At 21.0% G+C, this 13,619-nt stretch overlaps 2 protein-coding genes across 5 annotated transcripts; one reads left to right on the forward strand and one right to left on the reverse strand.

Moving 5' to 3' along the window:
• Window positions 1-244: 244 nt before the first annotated feature.
• LOC122714698 (transmembrane protein 135-like) lies at window positions 245-5,110 on the reverse strand. 3 transcript variants are annotated; one of them, XM_043936280.1, is made up of 10 exons: window positions 4,987-5,110; window positions 2,818-2,971; window positions 2,235-2,365; window positions 1,889-2,015; window positions 1,579-1,733; window positions 1,249-1,507; window positions 973-1,140; window positions 751-891; window positions 496-662; window positions 245-423 (listed from the first exon to the last, which is right to left on the reverse strand). In XM_043936280.1, exons 2-10 carry the CDS (start codon window positions 2,959-2,961, stop codon window positions 309-311), a joined length of 1,407 nt encoding a protein of 468 aa, XP_043792215.1. In that variant the 5' UTR covers window positions 2,962-2,971; window positions 4,987-5,110; the 3' UTR covers window positions 245-308. The 3 variants fall into 3 exon arrangements, 2 of the variants coding, with proteins under 2 accessions (XP_043792215.1, XP_043792216.1); XR_006346691.1 differs by lacking the exon at window positions 4,987-5,110 and having other exon boundaries at window positions 496-585; window positions 2,818-3,461; XM_043936281.1 differs by lacking the exon at window positions 4,987-5,110 and having other exon boundaries at window positions 245-585; window positions 2,818-3,461.
• Window positions 5,111-5,158: 48 nt separating this feature from the next.
• LOC122714699 (pyrroline-5-carboxylate reductase 2-like) lies at window positions 5,159-11,454 on the forward strand. 2 transcript variants are annotated; one of them, XM_043936282.1, is made up of 8 exons: window positions 5,159-5,302; window positions 5,936-6,103; window positions 8,149-8,286; window positions 8,498-8,568; window positions 9,398-9,568; window positions 10,405-10,617; window positions 10,712-10,877; window positions 10,966-11,452. In XM_043936282.1, the coding sequence occupies exons 2-8, from the start codon at window positions 6,028-6,030 to the stop codon at window positions 11,094-11,096; spliced, it is 966 nt and encodes a 321-aa protein (XP_043792217.1). In that variant the 5' UTR covers window positions 5,159-5,302; window positions 5,936-6,027; the 3' UTR covers window positions 11,097-11,452. The 2 variants fall into 2 exon arrangements, with proteins under 2 accessions (XP_043792217.1, XP_043792218.1); XM_043936283.1 differs by lacking the exons at window positions 5,159-5,302; window positions 5,936-6,103 and adding an exon at window positions 7,626-7,644 and having other exon boundaries at window positions 10,966-11,454.
• Window positions 11,455-13,619: the final 2,165 nt, after the last annotated feature.

A 13,619-nucleotide genomic window follows, 5' to 3' on the forward strand; every position in this document is an offset into this window, starting at 1 on the left:
AGATACAAGACGAAGAAGTTCCGAAATTTTAATAGCACATAATAATTATATGTTGTTTTCTCTTTTTTTAGAAGTATTCCCCTTACCTTGTGATATTTCTCGAATATCTATCGATCTTACTTGAGTGCACGTGTATTCAAAAAATTCAAATTCAGTTTTCTTAAGGAGGAAATTTTATATATAAATTTTTTTGTATCTTTTTACATAGAAACAAACATTTTGAATCATATTGTCATTTTTCTGATATTATAAATAACAAACACATATATAAAAAAATTCAATATATCTTTTTTTTTTATATTATTAAATTAAAAAATATAAGCTTTTTTAATGATAGTATTAGTTTTTCTTAGTACATCCATGAGATGCTTAGATGTTTCAAAACCAAATATATCTAATGGTTCTCGAGACATTGTTGCTATTCTGAAATTGTAGAAAAAAAAAGAAGTGTAATTTATGTTAAATATTTAAATGAATAATAAATTTATCTATTACCTTCCTCCAGATATAGCATATAAAAATTTCCAATAGGAAGATCTTAAAAGATGTGGTTCAAAGATTGCTACATGGAAGAGTACTGCTGTACTAAAACAATATAAAAAGATCACAAACCACTTTATTTCAGGTACTATCTTTTTTTCCACAAGATCATTCCATAACAACTAAATGAAAAAAGATATAATGTAAAGTTTAAATTTTTATATAAGAAAATATTAAATTGCAAAATTAGAAAATTAGTTTCAAAAATACCTGCAATGCTTTCCACATAAAATATAAAGCTATTGTATTACTACTATAAATCATAAATGTTAAACCGCCAATAAGTCCAGCGGGTATTGCATAATAAGAAGAATCTTTTTTAAAAAATCTTCGCAATAAACAGGATATTAACTAAAATATATTTGAAATTATTATAAAATTATAAATTAAATAAAATTAATATTTTGTAATAAAATATAATAATAATAATACCCTATAAAGTCCAGTAAAACCACCTAAAAACATAGGTAAATTTAGATTGTCTTTTCTAAAAATTATTGCTCTTGTTAAGAATGGTTTTGTAATTAATTTTCTAGTACCAAAAAACAAATTAATCACTAATTGGGCACTTAGAGCATAACTAAATACTTGTATACTACCCTATAAATGAAAGTAAGCATCAATAATATGCATTTCAAATCATATAATTTTTGTTATTCATTTATTTATATGCACATATATACCTTTAATATATATATACATATATACCTTTAATATATAATGAATACAACTAAAAGGATGTGAACATGATATATGTTTTCCTTTAAATTGTTTTAATCTTTCTATGATTTTCTTGTATATTTCAAATGATTTTATAAATATATTTTTTTTACAGGATGTTTTATTTAAAACATGTTGTTTTATTAAATTTCCATTATTCTCTTCATTAGCAGAGTTGTTTTGTGTTTCACAATTTAAATTTTCTTTTTTAAGATATTCATTCCCTTCATATTTTCCAACAATAATTCTAGTGAAAATTTTCTAATTAATTGGAAATTGTTTGTAATATTAATAAATAAAAATAAACTAAATAAATACCTAAATATTTTATATAAGGAAACTTGTTTATTTGGTTTAGAACGATAGAAATAAAGTAACAATGCTATTGATATAGCAAAAATATATGTTCCACCATGTGAAATAGGAGAATAATATCCTCTTTCTACTCCCATTTTAAATAATGTTTCTGTTGCCTAATAAAGAATATTATAATTAATTATGTAATAAAAAAATAATATATAATTAAAATAAATATTGAAATTATATTTTTATAGATTCATATAAATTTTCATATGAAAACTCTATTTTCTATTATGTTAACAAGAAATTAACAAATTAATCTACTCACAACATTAGATACATATAAACTTAATAAAGAACGTCTTGATGGTCGCTCAATAATAATAGCTGATAAACTAGATAAAAAAGATGGAAGAAATGATACAGTCAAAAGACTGAATTTTCCAAGTATACGTCTGAAATGTATAGGTTTTATATATATAGATAATAGTATAAAATAATAAAAAAATATTCTTAAATTAAATAATGAAGAATAACAAATTCAATTCAAAGATTTTATTTCAAATTATTTTAATTTTAATATATAATAAATTTCTTCTTATATTTTTATTTAGCAAAAATTTTTAACTTTAATATATGATTATAAATAAAATTGCAAATTCATTTATGCAAACCTTAGAGAACAAATAAACACAGAATATGAGAAAGCACTCCATGAAAGAAAAGCAGTTGATTGCAAAAGACCCAATATTGTTTTTTTAATGTCTGCTTTAGATGGTACTTTTCCTTTCATTAAAAGAGCAACCTAAAATAAATATCGAAGAAAATAGAAATCGTATATCGCTAATATCGTTAGTTAAATTTGAAAAACTGAAACAATTTGTAATTTGTAATTTTTTTTTCTTTTTGCTTGAAATAATTATACAACTTGGAAGTTCAAAAATGATTATTTATCAGATAATATAAACAAATCTATCAATAAATATCTTTCGAGAAAATGAAATGCTATTTATTGTTTACTATTATTTATATAAATGTTATAATTCAACCAATTGTGATTTACATGTGAAGAAGTTGTATTTTTTTTATAATAACAATTATTACCACTTTTCATAAGAAAAATATGAATAAAAATGTGTTATATTTAAGATTTTCTTATAGTTTATATCTCAATGATATTTTTATTACGATTATTAAATTGAAAACAAGATATAAAAAAATTTAGACAAAATTAAAAGAAAAAATTAATAAACATACTATGTAAACTGTAGAATATATCTTTAGACATTCTTGAAGAGCATCTATGCCAAGACCGGCTGCTGCTATTAAACAGGAATCTCTCCAATGATGTGAGTATTCCTTACAGGATATATCGATGCATTTGCTTAGTTGTGAAGGCATTCTTTGATAACTAAAAATTTCGCAATTAAATCCAATTTCTGGTTATAAAATGTCAATTTTCAACGAGGAATATCGCACAAAACTAGAGATAACACTTTTGCTGACACACAGTTATAATTATTTTGATAATGTCAAATACTTTGTTGAATTCATTTTTTTTAATTGTTATACATTATTTTGAATTTCGCAGCTAAACATGAATTGATAGAATTATAATTAATTAAATAAATCTATATAATAGTTGAAAATATTTATCAAGAATTAAATAAACTTGTTTCTGATTTTAAATTTTAGTTTCTTAAAGCGGTATATCATAAATGCTCATGCGTTTTGTAGATCAAAAATATTCACAGTAACACCTAAATCAATGCGTGCGGACTTGTCGACCGCTCGTCACCGACTGAACAGGCAATACAAAGTCAACTCATTTTCGAACGACCTTTCACATTTACTATCATAATTTAAATATTTAAATATATTTCAATAAGTTAATGTTAATATTAAAGTAAAAAAAATTATTTTTATCTTATTGATTTATGTTAATGATTTATTTTATTATTTTTTTAATCGTAGATGAAAAAAATATAAAATATACATATATCTCTATGTAAAATAAATGTTTGTTTATATAATTATTTGTTATAATTTTAAAGAATTTATATTAAAAATTCATTTTATAGATTTCCAATAAATAAGTATTGATGATTTTTTTTAAATGCATTATATTAAAATTTATATATTATAATTTATAATAACTTTCTAATTCTATTTCCGGTTTACTATTACTATAAACCTACTTTATGTGAAAGTATATCTGTTAGACTAAAATTAGTAATATAAGTTAGAAATGTAATATATAAATATTAAGAATAACTTTTTTGAAAAATTTATAATATAAATTTTTTAATTTTTTACATTTATATAAATATATATTAAAATTTATATAGTGTATATTATAATATAATATTATAATAGTAAAATTTTATCAGTATATTTTATATCATTATTTAAATTATTGTCGTTATTATACATCAAATTATATATCATTATTAAATTTTTCATATTAAATTTGAATAAAGTATTTGAAAACTATAAGAATTATGATACCAAAATATTTCACTAAACACTTTTTAATAAAATTAAAAATTTTCTAACTAATGTAATAGAAATTCTTATGATAAAAAGATGGTAGAATTTTTACAAAATGAAACAAAATATTATAAAAAAAAAAAATGTAAATGTGTAAATATATTGAAACAAGTTCTTTTATTAAGAGTTCAAGCGATCCTTTTTTACTTTTATGTTGTTGCTCTGTCGGTCATTGATAATTAAAGTTAAATTTTGATGAGTAATAAGTTGTGAGTGTAATTTTATATTAAGATCTGGAAATAATCATAAAAATATATAAAATATTATAGTACAATATATTAAAAGCTATGTATAAGGATATTATAAGCATTATAAAATCTTTTACTATTAAATTACGATTTATAAATAAGTTTATTAGAGAAATTATAATGATCGATAGAAAATTAGAATTATATTACATTTTTAATTATACAAAATAATATTTAGCTTGAGAAAATGTATTTGTTTATTTTTATTTTATATAAAAAAAAAATCGATTTCATAATGTGACATATATATTATACTACACTCGCGCATGATCGCATAACTACATTGCTACTGACATCTATGTACTGTTTCTGGAACGTCTTTTTAGAGAATTTTATAGCTTACAAATCGCGGGTTACATTCGTTTTGTCATACTTAATATTTATACTTAACATTTACTTAAGAAAAATCTTCGTTTTCGTTAATTATAATCTATTGATAATTTATTGATGTGTTAAAGATATTTCTGATAATTAATAAGTCGAATTTATATATCATATTTATTACATTATTAGTAAATGAATATTAATGTATATTTATATAAAATTTAATACTAAAATTTATCAGAGGATCAATTCATTATTATAGAAATTTTAAGCAGAATTTAATTTAAGGATAGTGCAAAGATACCTGGTTATAGATAATTCGAGATCCTATACGTTAGACTTGGAAAGACACTGTATCAGATAAGGGGTGATACAATTATGTTTGAATTGTGATTGGTCACTACGACTGTAGTTTTCCGTATCTGATGAACAATAATTGTTACTCGTATTTCAGTTCTACATGGTGATCCATGTTGGTATATAAGGCAGGGAAGAGACAGTATATGTGTTAAATATAGTACACAATTACGAAGAGAACAATCGTTTTGCCGATTGCAGTGTGACATCATTGCATCATAAGATTGTATATAAAGAGACATTTTCTGCAGTATGTAAATCATGTAAGTTTTTATTATTTATTTACGTAATTTTATAAATTATTAAACATACATAAAAAAAATTTTAAATCATTTTTTGTTTATAAATGATATCTAATAGATGTATATGTAATTATATCAATTGCGTGACTTATATCACGTAGGCATTTTTTAGCTTTATATTTTTTTTTAATTAATCAGTTTAATTATATGTTTATATTCCTTTACTATATTATCTTCTATTCTTATAATGTCATACATGTATTTAACATTTTTACATTAATCATTGATATATATATATATTCACGTTCTGATAATAATTCTTCTTTTTTTTTTAAAAAATATAGTTAGCGCAATAAATACATACACTATATTTATATTTATAAAAATTATAAAATATAGATAAATATAATAAATAATGTATTTTAATCATCTACCGATTTGATATGCAATTATTTTGATATAAATTTTAAGTAAATGTGAATATATTCGTATAATAATAATATAAAATAAATATTAAAGTAAATAAAAGTAAATGTGTATTGTATATATATATATATATATATATATATATATATATATATATGTATTGCATTCGAGAAATTTCTATTGTAAACACGATTTTTAGATCTTTCAACGAATTCTATTTGTTTATAGCTTATCGTGGCGCCGTACATTTAATCTCAACAACTTTGTATTTATCAATTATTTTCTAATCTTGCTGAAAAAAAGAGAAGAAAAGAAGAGTAATGACTACAGGATTGAAGACAATGGAATTTCTAAGATTAGGCCGACGAGTTCGTCGACGTTTAAATGCTCGAAGCGGTGAGTAATAAATAGTAATATTACTTCCGCTCAATTTAGATCGCAATATTATCAAATGATCCGTGATAATAAAACGAAACGTGAGTCTGCTTAATCAATTGCTAAGTCTTTCCGCACGTGATATTGTTTGTGTCGTACTATTATCACATTCGCATGCATTCACTTGAATACGTGCGGACGTGATTAAACTTAAACTGAAATATGAGCGAAAGTATAGCGCTCATAATAGCTGAATAAAAGTTTCCACGAATCGTTTAATTGCTCAATAATTAATAATGATTGAAAATCTAATTATTAAATGAATTTAGAAATTTTAATATGTATTTATATAAACTTTTGGTATTGAATGAAAAATTAAATTATTTTAATTTTATTACAATTCCAATAATGTGCACAAAAATTCAACAAAAAAACAAATCATTGATAAATTTCATTATATTTTTTGTGCTCTAAATCTAATAGATTGGAACTAAATATAACATAGGAAGATAACAATCTACAAGTATCAATAAATATCAATAAGTATCAATAAGCGCTTAAAAATTTTTTAAATGTTTGCATAAACTTTGAGTCGAAGAAAAATAAAAACTGTAGCTAAGAAGTACACGTTAATCAAATAATATAATCATTTTTAACAAAAATAGCAAAATGTCTGTAATTTTCATAATATCTTAATAAGATGCTAGATAACTAGATCTTTGGATAAGTGAATTGTATGACATTTGTATATTCATTTGATTAATCGAGCATAAGACAATATAGACAATATTTTTTTTTAATTGGTGAAAAAAATAATATCTAATATATATTTACAATAATGTATTACCAATTGAGAAGTCATTATCTTTGTTAAAAATGATTATATAATTAAAATATATTTCTTTTGATTGTTAGTTTATAATTTTTTGTTTTGTTAGTTTGAATCAATATTATTTTTAGTCTTTATATAAATCTTTATACTCAAAAAAATTTTTAATGCTTATCTAATGTTTTTAATATTATCTTTCTATATTATTTTTAATTTCAAACGTGTTGATCTCTACTTTTAAATTCTTTATTAAAAGAATAAACATTTTTTTTTTTAAATAATACTATATATATATATATATATATTTGTATATTTTACATATTATAACATTAAGTTATATATATATTTTCATCTCGATATTGTATATTTTTATGCATCATTATACAGATCTTTTATCTAATTTAAATATCTATTGTCACTATGTTGAAATATCTATTGCTCACTGTTGAAAACGTAACTTGATTTGATTGTCTGCATTCAAATTCATCTTATTAAGAACAATTTGAATAACAATTATGTAATACTCGTTTATCGATGTACATATAATAGAAGCGATTTATAGGAAACCTTCAGTTGTCATAAACAATGCGATAGAACGACGAATTATGGCATCTCATAATTTTCTTGTAAAAGTGCATGAGAAATGTTTAATAATTCACTAGGGAAACGGCGCGATCGTAGAAATGTTTTGAGAGATTTGTTACTCATGTTCCGTTCGTCGCATGTTTTTAATGTATGAAAACATATTGCGCAGACTTTATACTTTATCTCATGCGTGATTATATATAAAAAAAATACTATTAAAATCATCTCTCTGTCGAAGAAGATAGAATGGAAAACAGAAAGTGGAAACAATTTGTTCAAACATATTAATTAAATACGTTAAATCAGAAACTGCTTGTGATTTCAATATTTTTCATAAATAATTATTGTGTGTTTGTTGTACTGATAAGGAAACAATCTTTTTTTCTTTATAATTATATACAAAAGAAATCAAGTTAAATAAAAAATTTCTTGAAACTTCAGTTTCAATCTTGAAATTTAAATATTATTGGTTTGTTATATATATATATATATATATATATAAACGAAATATATGTAAGTATATATGTAAATGAAGATTATAAATAATTGTATCGTGATGAAAATTACATTATATATATTTATTACATTATATATATATATATATTTAAAGTTGATAATTCATCTTTATGAAATTTAGTTTTTCTTTGCACAGTGAGCGACCAACTTCTTGGTGACGGAGAGGAGAAGAAAAAAAGGGTCACGTTGAATATCGACACGAAAATGTTAAAGATTGGATTTATCGGAGGAGGCAAGATGGCTCAGGCTTTGGCCAGAGGTTTCATACGATCTGGTAAAGATAACGTATAAATATTCATTCATTTGAAATAATTATTACTTTTTTTTTTTTTTTGCTATGATTGAACATTGATATTCAACTTTATATAATAAAAAATTTCTGACGTAAATATCCTCATTTTATTATTTAAAATACGAAATGATTTGTTATTTCTTTGATTTTTCAACATATTTATGTAATCCTTTTACATATTTATGATTTTTAGGATTAAGCAAAGGTGAAATGATGTTGGCTAGCTGCCTTCCAAATGATATAAGTAGTATAGATGCGTTTAAGGTACAAGTAATTTTTTTTATCAAGTGAATTTAATTTCTTATCATTGCATTCCAAGATATATAAATAATGATAATAAAACATAATTATCAGATCATTATCTTTATCAGTTTTAAGCATTTGCTTTGAAAAAAAAAACATAAAAACAAATATTTTTTGTTTGCTCGACGAATAGATAGTAAAGATAGAAATACTTGACATTCAAAGTAATAATTAATTTTTAGTATATGTATGATTATAATTCAATTGAAATTAAATAAACAATTTTAAATTTAATCAAATCAATTATTATAATTTTAATCTGTGTTTACAGTTATGATTGTTTTTATGATATTTGCAATTCAAATTTATTATTTTAGCATATTGTTTCATTAGATTAAAATTCAGTTTTATTAAAATTAACGTTTTAATATAATTTTATCTTTGAAAAGAAAGGATTAATAATTAAATAAAGCGTAATTTTACTTTAGCATTCATAATATATTAATAGATATAATATACTTTCTTTTAATATTTAAATTGAAATTTAATTTCTCAAAATTCTATGAAATATGAATTCTTATATTTGTAGATTATTAATTGTTATATTATCGATAATTATTGTACGAAAAAATATTTCCAATGTCATGCTATATCTTATCTTTCATAATAACAATATAATAATAATTCCTTCATAATAATTTTATGAATTATATTGCAAATTGTAAAATTTAATTTCATTTATCATATATCAATACATTATTTTATTTTATAGTATGTTATTGAATAGTTTTTGACATATTTTGATTTGGATTTTTTTAATATTAATATTTTAATTAATTTATGATTCCAGGAAATAGGATCAAACACTGTATTTTCAAACCAACCTGTAATTGATTATGGCGATGTTTTGATTTTATCAGTAAAACCACAGGTGGTTCCAAAGGTTCTTCCAGAATTAAAAAATTACAAAAAACTTTTACTTTCTATTGCTATGGGTATTCCGTTGGCATCATTAGAAAAGGTATAATTTAATTTTTCTTGTTGTTGATATATTGAATGCTGTATATAAATTATTACTATTATATTTATAAATTATTATTATTATACTTCCAATCGCAGATTGGACACTCTATACATTAGATGTTTTTCATATATATATTATCAATTATTTTCTGTATGATCTTAACTTTTCTATAAAAACTTTATTTTTATTATATATTATTATATATATATATATAAGTAATATATTAGAATTACAAATTTCTAGCTGAAATTCAATTTAGTTTTTAACATTTTTATAAAATATAGTACAAAAAGTTACATAAAAAATAATTATAATTAAGTTTTTATTGATTTAAGAAATAATTTTTAATGATTTATGTTTAAAAAAAAAATATTAAACATAAAAAAATGAATTTCTTTAAATTATTGTATAAAAAGATCAGTTTTTATATTTTCATATTTCGCATTACATTACAAAATATTTTTAAAATATAAGCTATTGTTGACGATATAACGCACGATCTCAAGCATGAATGATAAAGCACTTTGCAGGATATGTTATATTGGTCTTGACATTCCATGAATTATATATAATCTCATGGTCACAAAAAATATAATTTATATTTAAGTATTCTTCAACATTTTGAATTTTTTTTCGAAAATATATTTTTAAAAGAAATCAAGAATAAAAATACATGACCTTGGCAGGAAAGTTTTTATTTTTTATTTTGGCGTTCAATGCCGTGAAATTTATAAATATATATCATGATTCATAACAAAAGGCAGTTTTATTTTTTATCTTTTATTCTTTTCATTTATTATTTCATTATTTAAGAATTTTAATTTCAATTTTAGGCCTTACCAGATGGAACTCCAGTAATTAGAGTAATGCCCAATACGCCAGTTCTTGTAGGTTGTGGTGCAACAGTGTATGCTCGTGGAAAGTATGCTGGCGATAAAGAAGCTGAAATAGCAGAAAAATTATTCTCCTCTGTGGGTTTATGTGAAGAAGTACCTGAAAACTTAATTGATCCCGTTACGGGTTTAGCTGGTTCAGGACCTGCATATGTATGTTTCGAAATTTCATATATATATTTCTCAATAATTACTCAATAATATTGTATAATAAATAATTTTTATTCTTTACTTTTTACCAATATAGGTATATATGATGATAGAGGCTTTGGCGGATGGAGGTGTAAAAATGGGTCTCATGAGGCCATTTGCGTACAAATTAGCTGCTCAAACTGTTCTTGGAGCTGGTACTATGGTTCGAGATACGAAGACTCATCCAGGACAGCTTAAAGATGATGTAGCATCGCCAGCAGGTTTAAAAAAAGCTATATTTAATATCATGTAACATATTTACTAATAATTATTATGCATTTACAAATTATTTATTCTTATTTGAATTAGGCTCTACCATAGTTGCATTACATTATTTAGAAGAACACGGATTGAGATCAGCTATAATTGGAGCAGTTGAAGTCTCAACGAAGCGATGTAAGGAAGTTAGTTCAATACAGTCAAATACAAAGAAAAATTAGATTGACAGAAGAAGGAAGAATTGTAGTTGCTGATAAAAAAACAAAGAAAGTAAGAAAGCATTGTTGTAACAGTTACAGTTTTAGAAAACGAAGTAAATCATAGTAATAGTATAATAGTTTCAATTTAGTAACGATTTATGTATAATTTTACAATTGTTATCTTTTATAAAAAAATTTCTAACATAATATTTCTGAAAAATATTTTGTATATTTTGTATATAATTCTTTTAACTTGATAAATGTTTATGATTCATTGTTGTATGTTCAAAGAACAACGTCCAAAAATGTTAATTTAAGATCTGTTATTTTTTTGATGATAACATATTTTGTAATGAAAATGTATAAAAATGTATATAATTATATTTTGTATTTAACATTTTTACGCTTATACTTTTAGTATAAATGAAATAAGAACATACGAATATGTTCTTCGTTTAAACGAATTTGATGATAAATTCATATTAAGATTATAAAAATTATCATACAAATTATAATTTTTTATACATATAAACATAATATATATACATATAAAATTATGTCATTTTATACTGTATTTAAAAAATAACATATTAAATGTTATTTTTACTGTTTTACATTGAAATGTTAAAATAAATATTGAAATTTAAATTTTCTATTACAAATTTTTTTTATAAATAGATTTTTATAATACTTTTTCTTTTTAATACATAGAAAAATTTCTATTCTTTCTTTTATTATTATATTTATTTGTATCTATTAGTGTATTTGTATTTTGAAAATTAAGTTAGTAGCTTAAGTTATATTAATTCTAAAATGTAAAATATTTATGAATATTTATGAGATAAAAACATATAGCATTATAATTAAATCTAATTAATTAAACTAATTAAAACTAATTAAATCTATAAATAAGAATTAAATTTTTATTATAATTTTATTATAATAATTTATAATATTTGTTGTTCAATTAAATTTTTCTTGTTTAAAATTAAGATTCATTATTAAAAATTAAAATCTGATTTTAATCTAAAATTAAATATTTCTCTATAATATATAATAATTTTTTTGAATAACATCATTATTTTTGTCTTTACATTATAATTCATAACATTTATATGTAATAGTTTAATCTAGAATCTAGAATACTTTTTCTCTGTATAATCTATCAAATTTGTTGATTTTTTGTATTGCAAAGAATTTAATATAGTTATGTATTATTATTCTGTTCTTAACTTTTTTTTCATTTTTTTTTTTATTTTTGGTGCTTTTCTCTTTGATTTTATCATTCATTCAAAAAATTTTCTTTTTTTATTTAGAATACAAATTTATAATATAAATTTTTCGAATAATATGTTAAGATGTTAAGAAACATGCATTTTCATATTATAATAAAATCTTCTTTCAATAAAAAGGAAAGGTAATTTATTTATGTTGTGATTATCCCGACAACAAATTATTTCAGAGATTTCTTAATTTATAATGCAATATATTATTTCTATTGTTCTCAATTACATATTTTCCAAAAAATTGTGCAATTCTTTTTTAGCACACTTGTTTATTTTTTTCTGTCCAACGCATATGATATTTACAAAAAATCCTATGATTTAACTTATTATAAATGATATACATACTTTTCTTTAGAATTAGTAAAATAGAATTAGTTCATTTTCAATTGCAATATATTTTTCATTCTAATTTAGCATTTTTTTTCACATTTAGTTTTCATAATTCAGGAAATTATTGTATGTTTTCAATTCTTTATGTTTTTTTATATTTTTTTCAATTACTTGTCAATTGTTTTTTATAAATTTTTTGATATTCAATTCTGTTTCAGAGAAAAATAAAGAAAAATATAAATTAGTCAAATTAAAAAATATCATTAATAATATTCTAAAAATGAAATGTAATTTATTAATGAAGAATTGCATGGAAAAGTATTATATTGATATTTAAATTATGTGTTATTAGATCTGTAATATCTTATACGTATTATATATAGATATATTCTTCCATTTGAAAAATTTAAGCAAGTATTAATCAATTGAATTTATAATTAAAAGTTACAATACATAAAATATAATATAAAAATATTTATTTTTTACTTACTTATATTATTTTAATATTTGTAATAAGATGAAAAACTATATTTATATATGTATTTGTTCATTAAATCAATATTATTTTTTCTTATTCATTTATTTAAATATTTAAATTTATTATTGTCACATTTTATTTTATTATTCATTATAATTATTTTGATATTTATATAATTATTTAAAATAACTAACTATAATTTTTTATAATATTTATAATATTAATTTATAATATTTTCTATATTTTCTATTATTTTTGCACATGATTTTATTATCTCTTATATAGAGATAAAAAGATAAAAAATTTTGTTATACTTTTTATGAATTTTATATTAATACAATATTTTTTAGGTTAAGTTCTTGTATATAATATTTTCTTATTTTGAATTTATTTGATGTAATTATATGTATTATTGATAATGATGAATAATATCATATATTGTAATTAATG

This window comes from Apis laboriosa, unplaced genomic scaffold (assembly GCF_014066325.1).
Source record: "Apis laboriosa isolate Shangri-la unplaced genomic scaffold, ASM1406632v1 scaffold34_cov151, whole genome shotgun sequence".
NCBI classification, from domain to species: Eukaryota; Metazoa; Arthropoda; class Insecta; order Hymenoptera; family Apidae; genus Apis; species Apis laboriosa.